The sequence below is a fragment of the Gadus morhua genome, chromosome 22 (assembly GCF_902167405.1).
Source record: "Gadus morhua chromosome 22, gadMor3.0, whole genome shotgun sequence".
NCBI lineage: Eukaryota > Metazoa > Chordata > Actinopteri > Gadiformes > Gadidae > Gadus > Gadus morhua.
This window is the reverse complement of record NC_044069.1, coordinates 15,841,260-15,856,007: the sequence shown is the minus strand read 5'-3', so window position 1 is coordinate 15,856,007 and position 14,748 is coordinate 15,841,260. Positions and strand designations below refer to the sequence as shown.

Below are 14,748 nucleotides of genomic sequence, written 5' to 3'. Positions count from 1 at the left end.
CCCCTTATGTTTATTTCATGACGGCCGATGAATACCGACAGTTACCCCTCATTTTTATTCCATGTTGACCTATCAGTAACGACAGTGGTACTCGTGTCAACGTTTTTGCCGGGATCCGAACCTGAGCTGTTTAGAGCGTTAACCTCCGACCTTAACAATGCACCATCAAGACACCGGATAAAGTGTTCACAAAGGTTATACTTGACTTTATAATACGCATGAAATAGACATAAGCGTCTTCCAACAGAAGACATCAACCGGACTTGAACCCCGGTCTCCAGGAGGAAAGCTCACAGCTCTCTCCACTTCCCACTGAGATTTTTACTATAAATATGTCTGAGGTTATATATGACAGTGCAATAGACATGATAGCATTACGTTTAAAATTAAAGATATTGTGCCTTCAACAGAAATTGAGCCACGGTCTCCAGTGGGTTTAGGCAGGGTGCACTCCACTGCACCACTGAGGCGATGACATTACACAATAATCAATCATCAATAAAAAGGATATAAATGACGTTAAAATGTATCTGTGCATTTCTATTATTTCCCTTATGGTTTATTTCATGTCGACCAATAAAAAACAACAGTGTTACCCCTTATATTTTATTTGACAAAGACAACAGTGTTACCATTTATGTTTTTTTTCATGACGACCAATAAAAAACAACAGTGTTACCCCTTATGTTTTTTTTCATGACGACCAATAAAAAACAACAGTGTTACCCCTTATGTTTTTTTTCATGACGACCAATAAAAAACAACAGTGTTACCCCTTATGTTTTTTTTCATGACAACCAAAAAAAAACGACAGTGTCACCCCTCATGTTTCATTTGATGAAAACGACAGTGTTACCCCCTATGTTTTAATGGATAAATATCGACAGTGTTACCCGTTATGTTTTTTTCATGACGGCCGATAAAAAACGACAGTGTTACCCCTTATGTTTCATTTGATAAAAACGACAGTGTTACCCCTTATGTTTCATTTGATAAAAACGACAGTGTTACCCCTTATGTTTCATTTGATAAAAACGACAGTGTTACCCCTTATGTTTCATTTGATAAAAACGACAGTTACCCCTTGTGTTTTTTTTCATGACGACCAAAGAAAAACAACAGTATTACCCCTGATGTTTTTATTCACGACGACCAATAAAATAACAAGGGTGTTACCCCTTATGTTTATTTCATGACGGCCGATGAATACCGACAGTTACCCCTCATTTTTATTCCATGTTGACCTATCAGTAACGACAGTGGTACTCGTGTCAACGTTTTTGCCGGGATCCGAACCTGAGCTGTTTAGAGCGTTAACCTCCGACCTTAACAATGCACCATCAAGACACCGGATAAAGTGTTCACAAAGGTTATACTTGACTTTATAATTCGCATGAAATAGAGATAAGAGTCTTCCAACAGAAGACATCAACCGGACTTGAACCCCGGTCTCCAGGAGGAAAGCTCACAGCACTCTCCACTTCCCACTGAGATTTGTACTATAAATATTTCTGAGGTTATATATGACAGTGCAATAGACATGATAGCATTACGTTTAAAATGAAAGAAATTGTCTCTTCAACAGAAATTGAGCCACGGTCTCTAGTGGGTTTAGGCAGGGTGCACTCCACTGCACCACTGAGGCGATGACATTACACAATAATCAATCATCAATAAAAAGGATATAAATTACATTAAAATGTATCTGTGCATTTCTATTATTTCCCTTATGGTTTATTTCATGTCGACCAATAAAAAACGACAGTGTTACCCCTTATATTTTATTTGACAAAGACAACAGTGTTACCATTTATGTTTTTTTTCATTACGACCAATAAAAAAAAAAAACTGTTTTTTTTCATGACGGCCAATAAAAAACCACAGTGTTACCTCTTATGTTTTTTTTCATGACGACCAAAGGAAAATGTCAGTGTCACCCCTCATGTTTCATTTGATGAAAACGACAGTGTTACCCCCTATGTTTTAATAGATAAATATCGACAGTGTTACCCCTTATGTTTTTTTCATGACGGCCGATAAAAAACGACAGTGTTACCCCTTATGTTTCATTTGATAAAAACGACAGTGTTACCCCTCATGTTTCATTTGATAAAAACGACAGTGTTACCCCTTGTGTTTTTTTTCATGACGACCAATTAAAAAACAACAGTAGCCTATTACCCCTTATGTTTTTATTCATGACGACCAATAAAAAAACAACAGTGTTACCCCCATGCTTTATTTGATAAATATCGACAGTGTTACCCCTCATGTTTCATTTGATAAAAACAACAGTGTTACCACTTATGTTTATTTCATGATGGCCGATAAAAACCGACAGAGTTACCCCTCATGTTTTTTCCATGTTGACCAATAAATAACAACGGCTGACCGACCTAGTCGGTCAGCCTGCCAGAGCCAGCTGCCAGCCGCAGCCAGCGGCCAGTGGCCAGCGGCAGACAGCGGCCAGCCAAGGCTGGCCAGTCGTCGCAGCCAGCCAGCCGATACCAGCCAGGCGTCGCAGCCCGTCATTACGTCGTATAATTATCATACCATCGTACTAAATCATACAAACATTTTGCCCAGCTGTGTGCAGTGCAGGTCAGTCCATAATCTAGACAATCTAGTGATAGCCTACATCATAATTATGATCAGCTTTGACGTAAGGGTCCATTAAATAATAATACACACAATTACACAGAGGGAACAATGGAAAGCAGCGAGAAATGTAATGACTACACTGCAGTTGAGTAACATTTACCACAATCTAACAATTAGGCTCCAAGTTTTCCCCAACCAGCAAATAAGCAGTAGGCCAACGATTAAGAGAACAGTCAACAGAGTTGACTCCCTGAGGTGACGAAAGATGTGTTGGTCCTAACTTGCATTCTGCCTGCTTAATATAAACTATTTAATGAAACTATTATGCCCAAGTTATTTGGCTACAACATATGAATGAAGCAGCAGTCAGCCAATTGTAGAAAAGACAACACAGTACGATTCAAATATGACAGATTTTATTTATTATGAACCTTTTGTGTGTGTGTGTGTGTGTGTGTGTGTGTGTGTGTGTGTGTGTGTGTGTGTGTGTGTGTGTGTGTGTCAGAGTGAGTATTATGATGATAAAAATTAAAAAAAGAATAAACAGTGTTGCATACCTCTGGAAAGCACACTTTGTGTATAATATACCTTATTAGGCTTACTGTCATTTAACAAAACAAATAGGCTATATGATATCTAAAATAGATTATTTGAACCCGCCCCAAATTACAACTAATATATTTTATTGACACTGATAGACCAACGATTTCATCATTTTAAACTGTAGGCCTACCTCAATATAAAAATATAAAAATAATATTTGCAATAAAGAGCTGTAGGAAGCTTTCGCCAGAGAGCAAGGCTTTCTGGTACTTCAACTGTCGCAAAAAAAACGTTAAATTACCTTAACATGCAAATCAACTGATAAACGACCGCCCATAGATTTTGAGCGACCAAGTCAGCCAGCGACCACAGCGACTGAAAGCAGCCACACGAGCGACCTACGTCGCGACCAATGCGACCTACGTCGCGACGCACTAAACACACTTAATCATTATATTCTTTGCTGTGTTGGCCACCTAGGGAAACACCAGCAGAGACACACTGGGCAATGGTGTGTGGTGCCGGTCTCCTTGGCAGTGCACCACTCCCCTCTTTAACCTTCCCATACTTGTATTCCCTCAGGGCTCTTTTTGGAGGTCGACCAGTGATGAGTACCCGTCTGCCCCCCAGCAGAGTCTTACGGCGAGCATCACCGGTAGGCTGCACGCCTCTTTGTGAGCTCATTTCCAGACCTTTTCTTGGCTGCATTTTGATGTTTCGCACAGCAGCACTCCTCAGCTTCCCAAATGTAGACAGTGCTGAGACCAGGCCGCTGTCAGTATGGATTTTATCAAAGGATGACACTAGGGATTCTATTGGGGCTTGGAAGGTCTCATGATCCTTTTCAAGCTTGTCCATGAGGCCATCAAACATGGATCTGAGACGACCTTTGAGACACTCAGCAACCAACTCACTTTGAGAGGACGCTCCTGCAGAGGCAGAGCCGTCTAGTGGGGTTGGGGGAGCGGTTGTTCCAGCTTGTTCTTGGGTGCCTATTTTGCAGAAACCCACGTTTATTTCAGATCCTGGCATGTGATTGGCAAAGGACCAAGACGGGAAATACGCACGTGTCTCACACTGTTCCTTGTTGTAAACCTCCAGACGTTCCTGGAGGTTTTCAAGCATGGCATCCCCTGATACAGCTCCATACTCCTTCTTGAAAATGGAGTAGTATAATCTGTGAAGGCAATAAATATATATATATATATATATATAATATATATATATATATATAATATATATATATATATTTTTTTAATAGTATAGCAAAACCTTATTAACAGCTGTCAATGTCTTGCACAAAAGTGTGAGTATTTTTTCATTGAGATGACTACATTTCCTACCTGCTATTAACCAGATCATTGTTTTTGAATAAGCAAATATGACACTGACCGGTAGCAGAATTGGACGTCTGGACAAATGGAACTATCTGCAGAGGCATGCACACATGAATCCCCCTGCTCCTCCTGGAGGTCATATTTCAGGATGTTTAGGGCTGAGAAGGGGGAGTGCCCACTCTGAAAAAGTTTCACCAGCTTCTCCACGGTCTCTCTGGCCACATCCCCCTGCTGTAAGGATTCGGAACCACCAAGGCGGTGGTTGTGGTGATGTTTGATGGTCACATGCAACAATAATCCCTCCTGAATATGAGTATCAATAGATCTATAGAACATGGAAAGGAAACATGAGCATGTAACCTGGATTAAACAGTATGTCATGTTCATCTCTAAATTATCATTCTGTTATGTGCAATAGCCAACCTGGACTTCCTGTTATCCCTATGGCAGTGCTTTTTCAACACAAGGTAGAGCCCAGCGGGACAGTGTGTGTTTCTTTTGGTGTAAGCCGTCTGCCTTGTCTTGAGTTGGCATCTCATGTCAACCTTTGAACATAGAAATGCTTCATTAAAGCCTTGACTATTTAAACAATTAAAAAAGACAAAAAACATGACTATTGTAAATCTTACTCGATAGCTGTTGCGCCGAACTTTATCCTCTGTCATAGGATACGTTTTGTCCACTCTTAAGGTCACTCTTGATGACCGTTGGAAGTCCTCCAACCAGGTCTCTGCCTCCTCTCTGGTGGCCAGTTGAAGCTTTAAGGAGGCTGTGAAACCCCTCTCCAGGGGTGTGTATTTGCAAATGAAATTGCAGTGACCCTCAGGCAGAAGTTGCTGTTTAAATAAATGAAATATAATGTTAGTAAATCAACCATATTATTGTAAAAGGGAAACTTACAATCAACTCTTTATTTGCATTGTAGTAGAAAAAAAGTGCAGGTCATTGGTAGAGATGGAACCGATCAACACAACGAACAACGCACCCTAACTGTAAGCCTAACCTTAACCATTCAATACCTGTGTCGATACCTGTGCCAAAACCATTTATGACTGGAGCATCGCTCCCTGTCAGTTGACTTATACCTAATCCTCACCTCAAGATGATCCGGTATGATGTTCCCCAACTCCTCCTTTGCACAAATATGACACCAGCGACACTTAACTGTCATGGCTGCGCGCGCACACACACACACACACACACACACACACACACACACACACACACACACACACACACACACACACACACACACACACACACACACACACACACACACACACACACACACACTATAAATATAATCGGTCATATTTGAATCATACTGTGGTGTTTTTTCTACAATTGGCTGCCGCTTCATTCATCTGAGATGGTTGCACCAGCAGAACGTAAGGTCCCTCTAGGCTACGTTGAACGTAAAACGTCCAAACTTTCGACTTTACACTACTAAAAAAATAGCAGTTGCACCAAGCAGATAGTTTCAACGTAACACTAAGTTATAACTTATATTTTACACCTCCCCTCTAGCTGGTGTAAGTTCCATTCCAACGATAAAGACCGTTAAAAGATTACAACACAAAGGATGACTATTCGTTTTGAGCAATGGGAAGAGGAGTTTCAACGCGGTTTGCGCCGGGAACGGATGTCCGTGATCGTATCGATTCATTTCCTTCAGTATGTTGATGTTGATTTATATGCACGATTTCGGTTTTGCCGGGCGGAATTACTGAGAATAACCGGCCTTCTTGACAACGACCTGCAGCACAACACAAATCGAAATTCGGCTCTAAGTCCAGCGATGCAAGTGTGTTTGGCTCCGAGATATTTTTCCGCCGGGTCCTTTCAAAACCTATTGGTGACTCGGTCCAAATAAAAACAACTCGAGCCCACGTACAAATCAACATTTCTAGAGCTATTCCATACAATGCATAGCCAGGTCAGACAAAAACTCACGACACACACAACGAATAGCATACAAAGCATATTTATTTATTGATTATAAAATCCGCCATCAAATAGCTTAACCTCACGCCTATACCGCTCAAGTACATTTTAGAGAATAAATGACAGTTTTGTTTGCCCTCTCAATTGGGTGCTACTGCTAACGCGTCTTTCTTCACTCGGATAAGGTGGAAACTTGCCAGTACTTCCTGTATACATTGGTGGCTGTCAAAGATTGGCTTGAAATTATTGGTACAATTTACGCACTACTAGTAACGTTACAACTTAAGTTATGGTGGTGCAACCAACATTTACAACATCTTTAGTTAGGGTTAAGGCGGACTTTACACCCGAAATTATGATCGGCTTTACGTTCTGCTGGTGCAACCGACTTGAAGCCTACTAAAAATGACCATCATGCGTTTACTTTGGTAATAACTTGGACAAAATAGTTTCATTAAATAGTTTCTGTTAAGCAGGCAGATTGCAAGTTAGGACCAACACATCTCTCGTCCCCTCAGGGAGTCAACTCTTTGTTGACTGTTCTGACACACACACACACACACACACACACACACACACACACACACACACACACACACACACACACACACACACACACACACACACACACACACACACACACACAAAGTAATTACTAGTAATGTTTAACATACAGTTATTGTATCTGCTACACGCGCCTGCCATGAAATTGGAAAAAAAAAATTGACGGAACGGACTTATCACTGTTGGAATGAGTTCGTTTACTTCTGTTGCGGTGGACTTGTCGACAGCCTACGAAAAAAAGATTCGCCTGCCGGGTCATGTGACTTCCTCATCTGCTTCCGGAGGTCAGAGTTGAGTATACCGGTATGCTCTATGTAACCATCCACATGAAGAAGGTTATATGTCCATGGTCATAACAGAACAAATGATGAATATCGTTTGAGATAACGTCTTATAGGGTAAGAATACAACCAGAGGCACGTCTCTAATAAACAAATAATGTCAGACACGACTTGTTAGCATGAATGTTTAAAAGCTAATTGCTGCGACATCAACCTATGACAGTCTTCAGTCTTTATTGTGATAAATTCAGCTACCAAATGTGAACATCATCTTATCTGAAAGTGTGATTTTAAGGTCAAGGAACGGTTGTCAAAGTAATTTTGACGTGGAGAATCGTATTCGCCACCGTTAACCACGGATGTGTCAATACATAACTTACACCTCAATGGTCAGATAGTCAACAACACACAATGTCGTCGTGGACTGGTTTAGTTTACGCGTCTTCGCTTGTTTATCCGATTTTCTAGTGTTTGTTGCTGCTTGGGTCGTGATGAGCGTCCCGTCCATACTAAGAACAGCTGCTCGAAACTTCCTCCCGCCGGGGAGAGGCTCCAGCCGGCTCCGCTGCCGGGCATTGTCTTCCTGCAGCAACACAAGGTGAGCTTCATCTGGAATATACACACCTTTGTTGAGGTCTGCTACACACCCGTGCCATTGTAGAGAGAGACGTCAGACTGTAACGAAACCCGTGTGGATCGTTTGGGGTTGGAAAAAAAAGACAACAATACGTGTCAAACTTGCCAGGTTTCCTATTGTGATTGACTTGGAGATATTTGGAGCTGGCTGACCGAGCGGGGAAAGTCAATTTGACTCGGTAGTAGTGGTGTGTTTGATTGCTTTTGGGCTAATGCCATCATACCTTGTGAATGTCATGCCTTAAACTGAACCCTCTGCTTTTTCCCAATTTTAGAAAAATGTCTTCCAAAAGACAAATGGACCATCTAGAAAAGACTTCTAAAGACTACAGGCAGAATGTAAGTTGTTTTTGTTTTTATGGTTTGTCGTATCATTGATGCTTGATATTAATTTACGGTCGGTTATTTACTTTCAGGCTGTTTATCCGGCTCAAGTGTGCGGCATCATCCAGGAGTCTGACACCGTGAAGCGCCTGAGAATCTCCGTCCATCCAGACTTCACCTTCAAGGCAGGGCAGTGGTGAGGACTTAATAACATCATCTGACGCCCCCCATGTAATTTCCTTGACAAGAGGGATTTATACACCGGATTTATAATTATTTATTTTCATGGACGGTATATGCTGTCAATCAGCACAATAATGACAGGAACATTAATAGTTTATGTTCTTAAGAAATACAAACAGATTAATATGTGATCAGTTAGAACATTGTTTTTCTATTTTGTAAGTGTACAAATGCAATTTTACCAGGCATAAGAATTTGTGAGTGGGGATCTGGGGTCAAGCTAACAAGGACAAATTCTAACCAAAGCTGAACTCAAAATGTACTGGAACCTAGTTGTTATGTATTCATTTAGGTCATGCTACAAGTCCACCACAAGAGGGCAGTATTATTTAAGATTTTGGCCCCTTAAAAACTAATCTAGGTTTTTAAATTCCCCCTCCCATTCCCCCTTTGTTATTTCCCAAAGGTAATGCAAATTCCTTGAGCAGTGTTTCTAACTTTTAGATTTCTTGCTTCTTAGTACTTTCTTAAGGCTACAATAGAAGAGGTATTTGTGTGGATACCCAACAGAGAACGGGTAAAGAGAGAACATGTATGATATCACTGCACACTTAAGCAGCCAAATGAGCCAAATAAATATCTATAGAATCAGTTGGAGAAAAGTCACTACATTTCATACAATACTGGCCTCCTGTAACCATTGAGCCAACCCACTGAGCTCTTCAAGCAGCCATGTGTTTAAGCAGAGTGGAACATGACTAGCGAGTGTGGTGTGAACGCCGGGCCATACTGCAGGTGGGCGGTGCTGGTGGGACCCGGCACTGAGTCGGCCCGTTGCCACGGCGGCGGGGGATAATGAATGGAAATGGATGGAAATTCTTGATTTTATTTATATAGAAAATAAGAATAGGGTTTTTCTCTGCGGAGGCAAAAATATGGAAGCATGTTTTCTCGTCTGTCTCCAGGTGGGAGAAGAGCACGTGTGTGTGTGTGTGTGTGTGTGTGTGTGTGTGATAGATGAAGTGGTGTGTCTGTACTACAGTTAGATGAAGTGTGCGTGGGCGGCACATATGTTGTGCATATTTGCGCGGCGGATCCATATTTAATACGGCCCAGAGGGCCGCCGTCCCGCGGTCACTCCTCGTCAGCAACAGCGGGGTCTTTGTGCTCCAGCCGGCTGAGCGACGCGCTCCGCTCCCCGCTCCCCCCCGGAGCCCGGCGCGGTTCTGCCGCTCATCAGGAGCGACCAACGGGACGGGACAGTAGGGTTGCTGTTGTTTCCCAGTTATGAGACGGGAACAAACCTATTTCCTTCCTGCCGTCGGCTGGGTTGCTAGGATAAGCCAACCTACACCGACGCACACTTGTGTACTCATGCACCCACCCACACACACACTAACACACTCTAAGCTGAGGGTCAAGGATGTCGCCCTTCCCTCATTGGTGCTGTTACCCTGAGACACGGCTTGTGTTGGTCGGGGCATGAACTCGCCAGCAAGCCGTCGAAGGGAGGGAGAAGCAAAAACAATGGCTGTTTGTTGTTATTATCACCATACGGTTGCTGGACAGCATTTGTTATTTTCTTTATTTGGAGCTGGAATTGGGTTTAGCAAACTGAAAAAGGGTTCAACGTGCCCAAAGGCACCGCTTCTCTTGTCATGACTTTGCATGTAAATTATAATCGGTTGTCAGGGCAACAAGAATTGGCCCTCTAAACGTGTGTGTGTGTGTTTGTTTTGTGTGTGTGTGTGTCTGCGCAGGGTGGACTTCTTCATCCCCGGCGTGGAGAAGGTGGGGGGTTTCTCCATGTGCTCCTGCCCGGGCCTGCTCCAGAGGGAGGGGGTCATTGAGCTGGCGGTCAAAAAGGCCCTGCACCCCCCAGCCCACTGGATCCACACCGCGGTGAGGCCAGCCCTGAGGTCAACGCTTACTGGTTGTCTTTTTAACCTGTAGCCTGGTGCCCTCGTCTCCTGTTCATTCCCATGAACATTGATTTCCCTGTCCTTTTTCATTGTGGAGCTAAAGTTCACGTACACACAGAATCTAATGGCTCCTTTGGTGCAGGAATGGAAAGGGGTTTGATTTATTTGCAATGCGTTGGCACAGGGGGAAAATACATGGTAATTGTTTAATGTAATAAGATTTTGTGTAAAAGGAAAATTATGTTATTGTCCAACCACACTCATTAATTAGTCTGGACTGACATTCAGGTGAAGAATTTGTGTGTTATGAGACTACATTGGTTTTTGTTAAAACCAACGGTTGAGTTATGTAAATCTGAGGAAAAACCTGACTATAAAGGTTGAATCTCTGAGTGATCAATCACCAGTCACGTGTTCTTATGAATGCACCATAGCTATCATTTTGTAGAATTTGATGTGTTCTAAAGATGCGTGGGTGCATGCGACACATAAGGCATATAAAGAGTACAAGGTTTTGGTGTGTGTGTGTGTGTGCGTGTGCGTGTGCGTGTGTATGGGGCAGTTGGCAGGGGAGCGCTTGACATGGTCAGATGTTACCGATGATGGTCCGGCCGTCATCAGAGGTGACGAGGACATGCGGTGAGAGAAAGAGGCAGTGAGTGATTGAGATGAGCACCGCTCGGGGGGGTCATGTAGGGGTCACCGCGTGGGCAGCCTGTGCGAGGTGGAGTAATGTCAGCCAACCGCCTGGGGTCCTGCGGTGCTGCTGCTGCTTAAGGAGCTGGGCGCGGATTAATGTCCCCCACTGCCTCAATTGTGCTCGGAGGTATTGAATGGTCGGAGTAACTTGAAACAAAATGTTTTTTCGTTAATGTCGTTTTGAAGTTTATTTTTCAGTATTTAAATAGCTGATAGTTTGCACTGGAAACATAAAGGCTGTTTCAAGTGTTCTTTGTAACCACAGTTGTTATAATCTCTCTCTCGCTCTACCTTTTTCTCACTCGGGTTCTCGCTTTCCCTCTTTCGCTTTACCTCTCATGCTATACCTCTCGCTCTACCGCTCTCTCTTGCTCTCTCGTTCTACCTCACACGCTTTACCTCTCTCACTTTATCTCCTCTCTCTCTCTCTCTCTCTCTCTCTCTCTCTCTCTCTCTCTCTCTCTCTCTCTCTCTCTCTCTCTCTCTCTCTCTCTCTCTCTCTCTCTCTCTCTCTCTCTCTCTCTCTCTCTACCTTTCTCTTTCCCTCTACCTCTCAACCTCTGTGTCTGTAAGTGTTTGATGATGGTACCTAGTGACTAGCGGGGAGAAGTGTGTCAGTTAGGCACCACTACGTGGTGCAGTACTTAAGAGACCCGGTGCATTGTGCTTCGGGGATTATTGGCTGAACCTTTTACCGGAGAAGAGTAAATGTAAGACTACAAAACGCAGAAGCAGTGCTTTTTTTGGACTTCAAGAAGCCCACAATCATTCCCAGGATGCTTAAGCACACAGCTCACATTGTTCCACTCGCATACGTTCCGATTGTGTGTGTGTGTGTTTCTGTGAACTTGGACGCACACACGCGCGGATTTGAAAGCCTCTTCGCTGTGCGGACCTCCCGAGGCTAGTGCCGGTGGTTCGGAGGAAGGCTTGTCCACCCCTTATTGCATCCAGCGCCGTCGCCCGGCTGCGCCCGCCTCCCTAAGAGAAGAGACGGCTCACACGGAGAGCACACTCTAACCTTCTCCGCAGAAAAAAGGCGCAGTGTGTGTTCCAGCGCCGCCTCGGGGCTCCTCGTACTGCCTGTTGTTCTCTAACCTTTTCCACCGTTGTGTTCCTTGTCTCTTCATCTCTCTCCCCCGCCCACGTGTTTGCCTGCCGCTCCTCATCTGACTCTTCTCTCCTCGCCCCCCCCCCCCCCCCCCCCCCCCTTCCCCCACAGTGCACGGTGGGCGCCCACGTCGCCATGCGGGTGGGGGGGAACTTCTTCTTCGACCCGCGGCCCACCGACCCCCCCGCCGACCTGCTGCTGGTGGCCGGGGGCGTGGGCATCAACCCGCTCTACTCCGTCCTGCTGCACGCCGCCCACCTCGCGCGGCAGCACCACGCCTCCGGGGGGCGGGACTACCGCATGGGCTCCGCCCACATGCTCTACAGCGCCAAGAGTGTGCAGGAGCTGCTGTTCAAGGTACGCACACTGTGTGTGTGTGTGTGTGTGTGTGTGTGTGTGTGAAAACAAGTCATTCCAAACTATCTCCGATCAATGCAATGTTCCGCCTCAACAGTGGAACGACGTCATTTATTTTGTTTCCATCGTGGAGAAGAGAGAGACGCAATTTAAAAAAAAACATTTAAATTCTCTCGCCGCTCTCGTGAGAGCAAAGGCAAGTTATCTCTGAATAGCGGCGCTAGATTGAGCACGCAAGGGAACGCACAAATGAACCGGGGAACCGACCGCCATCCATCTTCCCCTGCCCCCCCCCCCCCCCCCCCCAGAACACCATCTTGGAGCTGAGCCGAGAGTTCCCCGGCCAGTTCTCCTGTGACCTGCGCGTCACGGAGCCCTCCCAGGACCCCGCCCGGGACCAGGACATCCTGCCCGTCACCCGCCGTGAGTACACACCGGGGCACACGGGGTCGGCGGTAATCGAAGCGGGAATAAAAAAAATCCTTTAACACCTCTCAGCCAGCGCCACCTGGACTCCCATCTAGGGATGGACGGCGGCCAGCCCTGCTTAGCACTCAGCGACACCGACGGGGCAAAGGCAGGTAGCCACTGGCGCCGGCTAAACGCCTCACCGTGGAGCCCCTGTAAAAGTTTCGGGCTGTTTAGTTATTGGCAGATGCTATTAAATCGGATACATTTCATCAAGGAGCAGATGGGGGGTAACGCATCAGACGCCCCAGCTACACCCACTACACTATCCTGGCCTCGCGGCCTGCCAAAGGGCCCTTGAGCCTGATGGAAAGCAGCTGTTGTGTCATTGTGAAGAGGCGTTGGAGCAAAATCAATTTCATGGCTCGAATTAACCGTGCGTGCGCACCCTGCTGTGCACGCACGCACACACATTTGTTTTGTTGTTGATTGAGTTACCGTCAGGTTGGCGGACAGTGTGTCCGTCCCGGTCGATCTACATGCAGCCCCGTCACTCACCCCCCCCCCCCCCCCCTGTTCTCCCCCCCAGGTGGGAGGATCACGGAGGCGGACCTGCGGGCTCACGTGGACCCCCAGAGGACCCTGTGCTACCTCTGCGGACCCCCGCCAATGATCGAAGCCATCTCCCAGTCCCTCATAGACCTGGGCCTGCCCAAGGACCGGATCCTCTTTGAGAAGTGGTGGTAGAACTAAAACCCCCCCCCACACACAGAACTCAGACCCCCAGAATCCCACTGGGCAGAGAACCCACTGGACACAGCCCTATACATCAATATTTTAATTTTTTAATTTTTAATTTAAATCCTGAACGTGATGTTCTGGCCAAGGATGCAGCAGTACAACATGGGTTTACACCTTCAGATTATTGCAGGACTGCCACGCCTCTACTGTAAGAACATTTATACATGAAAATATATAAGCATATGCTTGCCTGTATGTGAAGAGTCCGAACAGAGTAAGCAAGCCTGCAGCTGCTGCACCCTGATACATGGAGAGAACACCCAGGGAGTTGGCCTTCTTTTCTGGATTCAGTTGACGGCGTTGCAGGCTGACCAGACTCACAAACACCCCAGCAAGGCAGTGCTTGGCTGAAGACTGATGCACTTATTGACCTGCAGTGCAGCAGGGGACCTGCCTTTGAGCCCACAGGACTCTCGAGTGTGGATTAGAAACGGCCTGGCCCCTTCCTTTTACACTGTGCAACATGTCTGCCGTTACGTTAGACAAATATCTTCAATCTCTCCTTTATTTAAATACCTCAGAAATGTGATATTATGCAAAATGTGTTTTTTTCTTTTTGATGCAATCAAAAAAACCGATAATGTTGTATAATGATGCCTGTGTACTGTTTTGGTACAGTGATTTAAAAGACTGAGGAGTATTTATATTTTGTGCAAGTAAAGATTTTAACAGGGAGGTAAAGCTGCCGGCTTGAGTCTTCTTTAGTCAGACAGTAACGTATTCTGTTAGACAATTACGCCGGAAGGCCAATTTTTAGAGTGAGAAAATGAATTTCTCACTTTAAAAATGATTGGCGACCATCCTCATTTTGCAACCCCACTCACACGTATACTGAAACGCATGTGCACGTTAAATGCCCATTCCCTCCTATTTTTTTCTTCTTCTTCCCATCACGCTTGTTTGAACGCAATCACACATTCCCCCCCTTTTACCCACCCACGCACCTGTACACAGAAATGGGTTCTCATTTCAGGTGGGCGCCAGAGTCTCCCATGGTGCACCGTAATGGAAGCTCTAGGAGTGCTCTGATTGGTCAG

The 14,748-nt window shown here is 45.1% G+C and overlaps 2 protein-coding genes across 8 annotated transcripts; one reads left to right on the top strand and one right to left on the bottom strand.

Annotated features, from left to right (window-relative positions):
* Window positions 1–2,995: 2,995 nt before the first annotated feature.
* Window positions 2,996–7,271, bottom strand: si:dkey-75a21.2 (uncharacterized). 5 transcript variants are annotated; one of them, XM_030346921.1, is made up of 7 exons: window positions 7,163–7,271; window positions 5,578–5,654; window positions 5,111–5,317; window positions 4,905–5,026; window positions 4,537–4,806; window positions 4,212–4,321; window positions 2,996–4,136 (listed from the first exon to the last, which is right to left on the bottom strand). In XM_030346921.1, exons 2-7 carry the CDS (start codon window positions 5,650–5,652, stop codon window positions 3,589–3,591), a joined length of 1,332 nt encoding a protein of 443 aa, XP_030202781.1. In that variant the 5' UTR covers window positions 5,653–5,654; window positions 7,163–7,271; the 3' UTR covers window positions 2,996–3,588. The 5 variants fall into 5 exon arrangements, with proteins under 5 accessions (XP_030202781.1, XP_030202779.1, XP_030202780.1 ...); XM_030346919.1 differs by having other exon boundaries at window positions 7,100–7,245; XM_030346920.1 differs by having other exon boundaries at window positions 4,221–4,321; window positions 7,100–7,245.
* Window positions 7,260–14,386, top strand: oxnad1 (oxidoreductase NAD-binding domain containing 1). 3 transcript variants are annotated; one of them, XM_030346925.1, is made up of 8 exons: window positions 7,260–7,387; window positions 7,739–7,868; window positions 8,182–8,245; window positions 8,323–8,426; window positions 10,174–10,315; window positions 12,257–12,502; window positions 12,811–12,925; window positions 13,500–14,386. In XM_030346925.1, exons 2-8 carry the CDS (start codon window positions 7,762–7,764, stop codon window positions 13,655–13,657), a joined length of 936 nt encoding a protein of 311 aa, XP_030202785.1. In that variant the 5' UTR covers window positions 7,260–7,387; window positions 7,739–7,761; the 3' UTR covers window positions 13,658–14,386. The 3 variants fall into 3 exon arrangements, with proteins under 3 accessions (XP_030202785.1, XP_030202786.1, XP_030202787.1); XM_030346926.1 differs by lacking the exons at window positions 7,260–7,387; window positions 7,739–7,868 and adding an exon at window positions 7,933–8,085; XM_030346927.1 differs by lacking the exons at window positions 7,260–7,387; window positions 7,739–7,868 and adding an exon at window positions 7,933–8,094.
* The last annotated feature ends 362 nt before the right edge of the window (window positions 14,387–14,748 follow it).

Bases quoted from the DNA above. Each gene is read 5' to 3' on its own strand.
- oxnad1 (XM_030346925.1), top strand. From the start codon at position 7,762: ATGAGCGTCCCGTCCATACTAAGAACAGCTGCTCGAAACTTCCTCCCG. The intron at 10,316-12,256 runs GTGAGGCCAGCC...CTTCCCCCACAG, and splicing joins CCCACTGGATCCACACCGCG to TGCACGGTGGGCGCCCACGT. The intron at 12,926-13,499 runs GTGAGTACACAC...TCTCCCCCCCAG, and splicing joins CATCCTGCCCGTCACCCGCC to GTGGGAGGATCACGGAGGCG.
- si:dkey-75a21.2 (XM_030346919.1), bottom strand. From the start codon at position 7,130: ATGGCAGGCGCGTGTAGCAGATACAATAACT. The intron at 5,655-7,099 runs GTATGTTAAACA...GTGCGCGCGCAG, and splicing joins GTGTAGCAGATACAATAACT to CCATGACAGTTAAGTGTCGC. The intron at 4,137-4,211 runs GTGCGTATTTCC...TCTGCAAAATAG, and splicing joins CAAGGAACAGTGTGAGACAC to GCACCCAAGAACAAGCTGGA.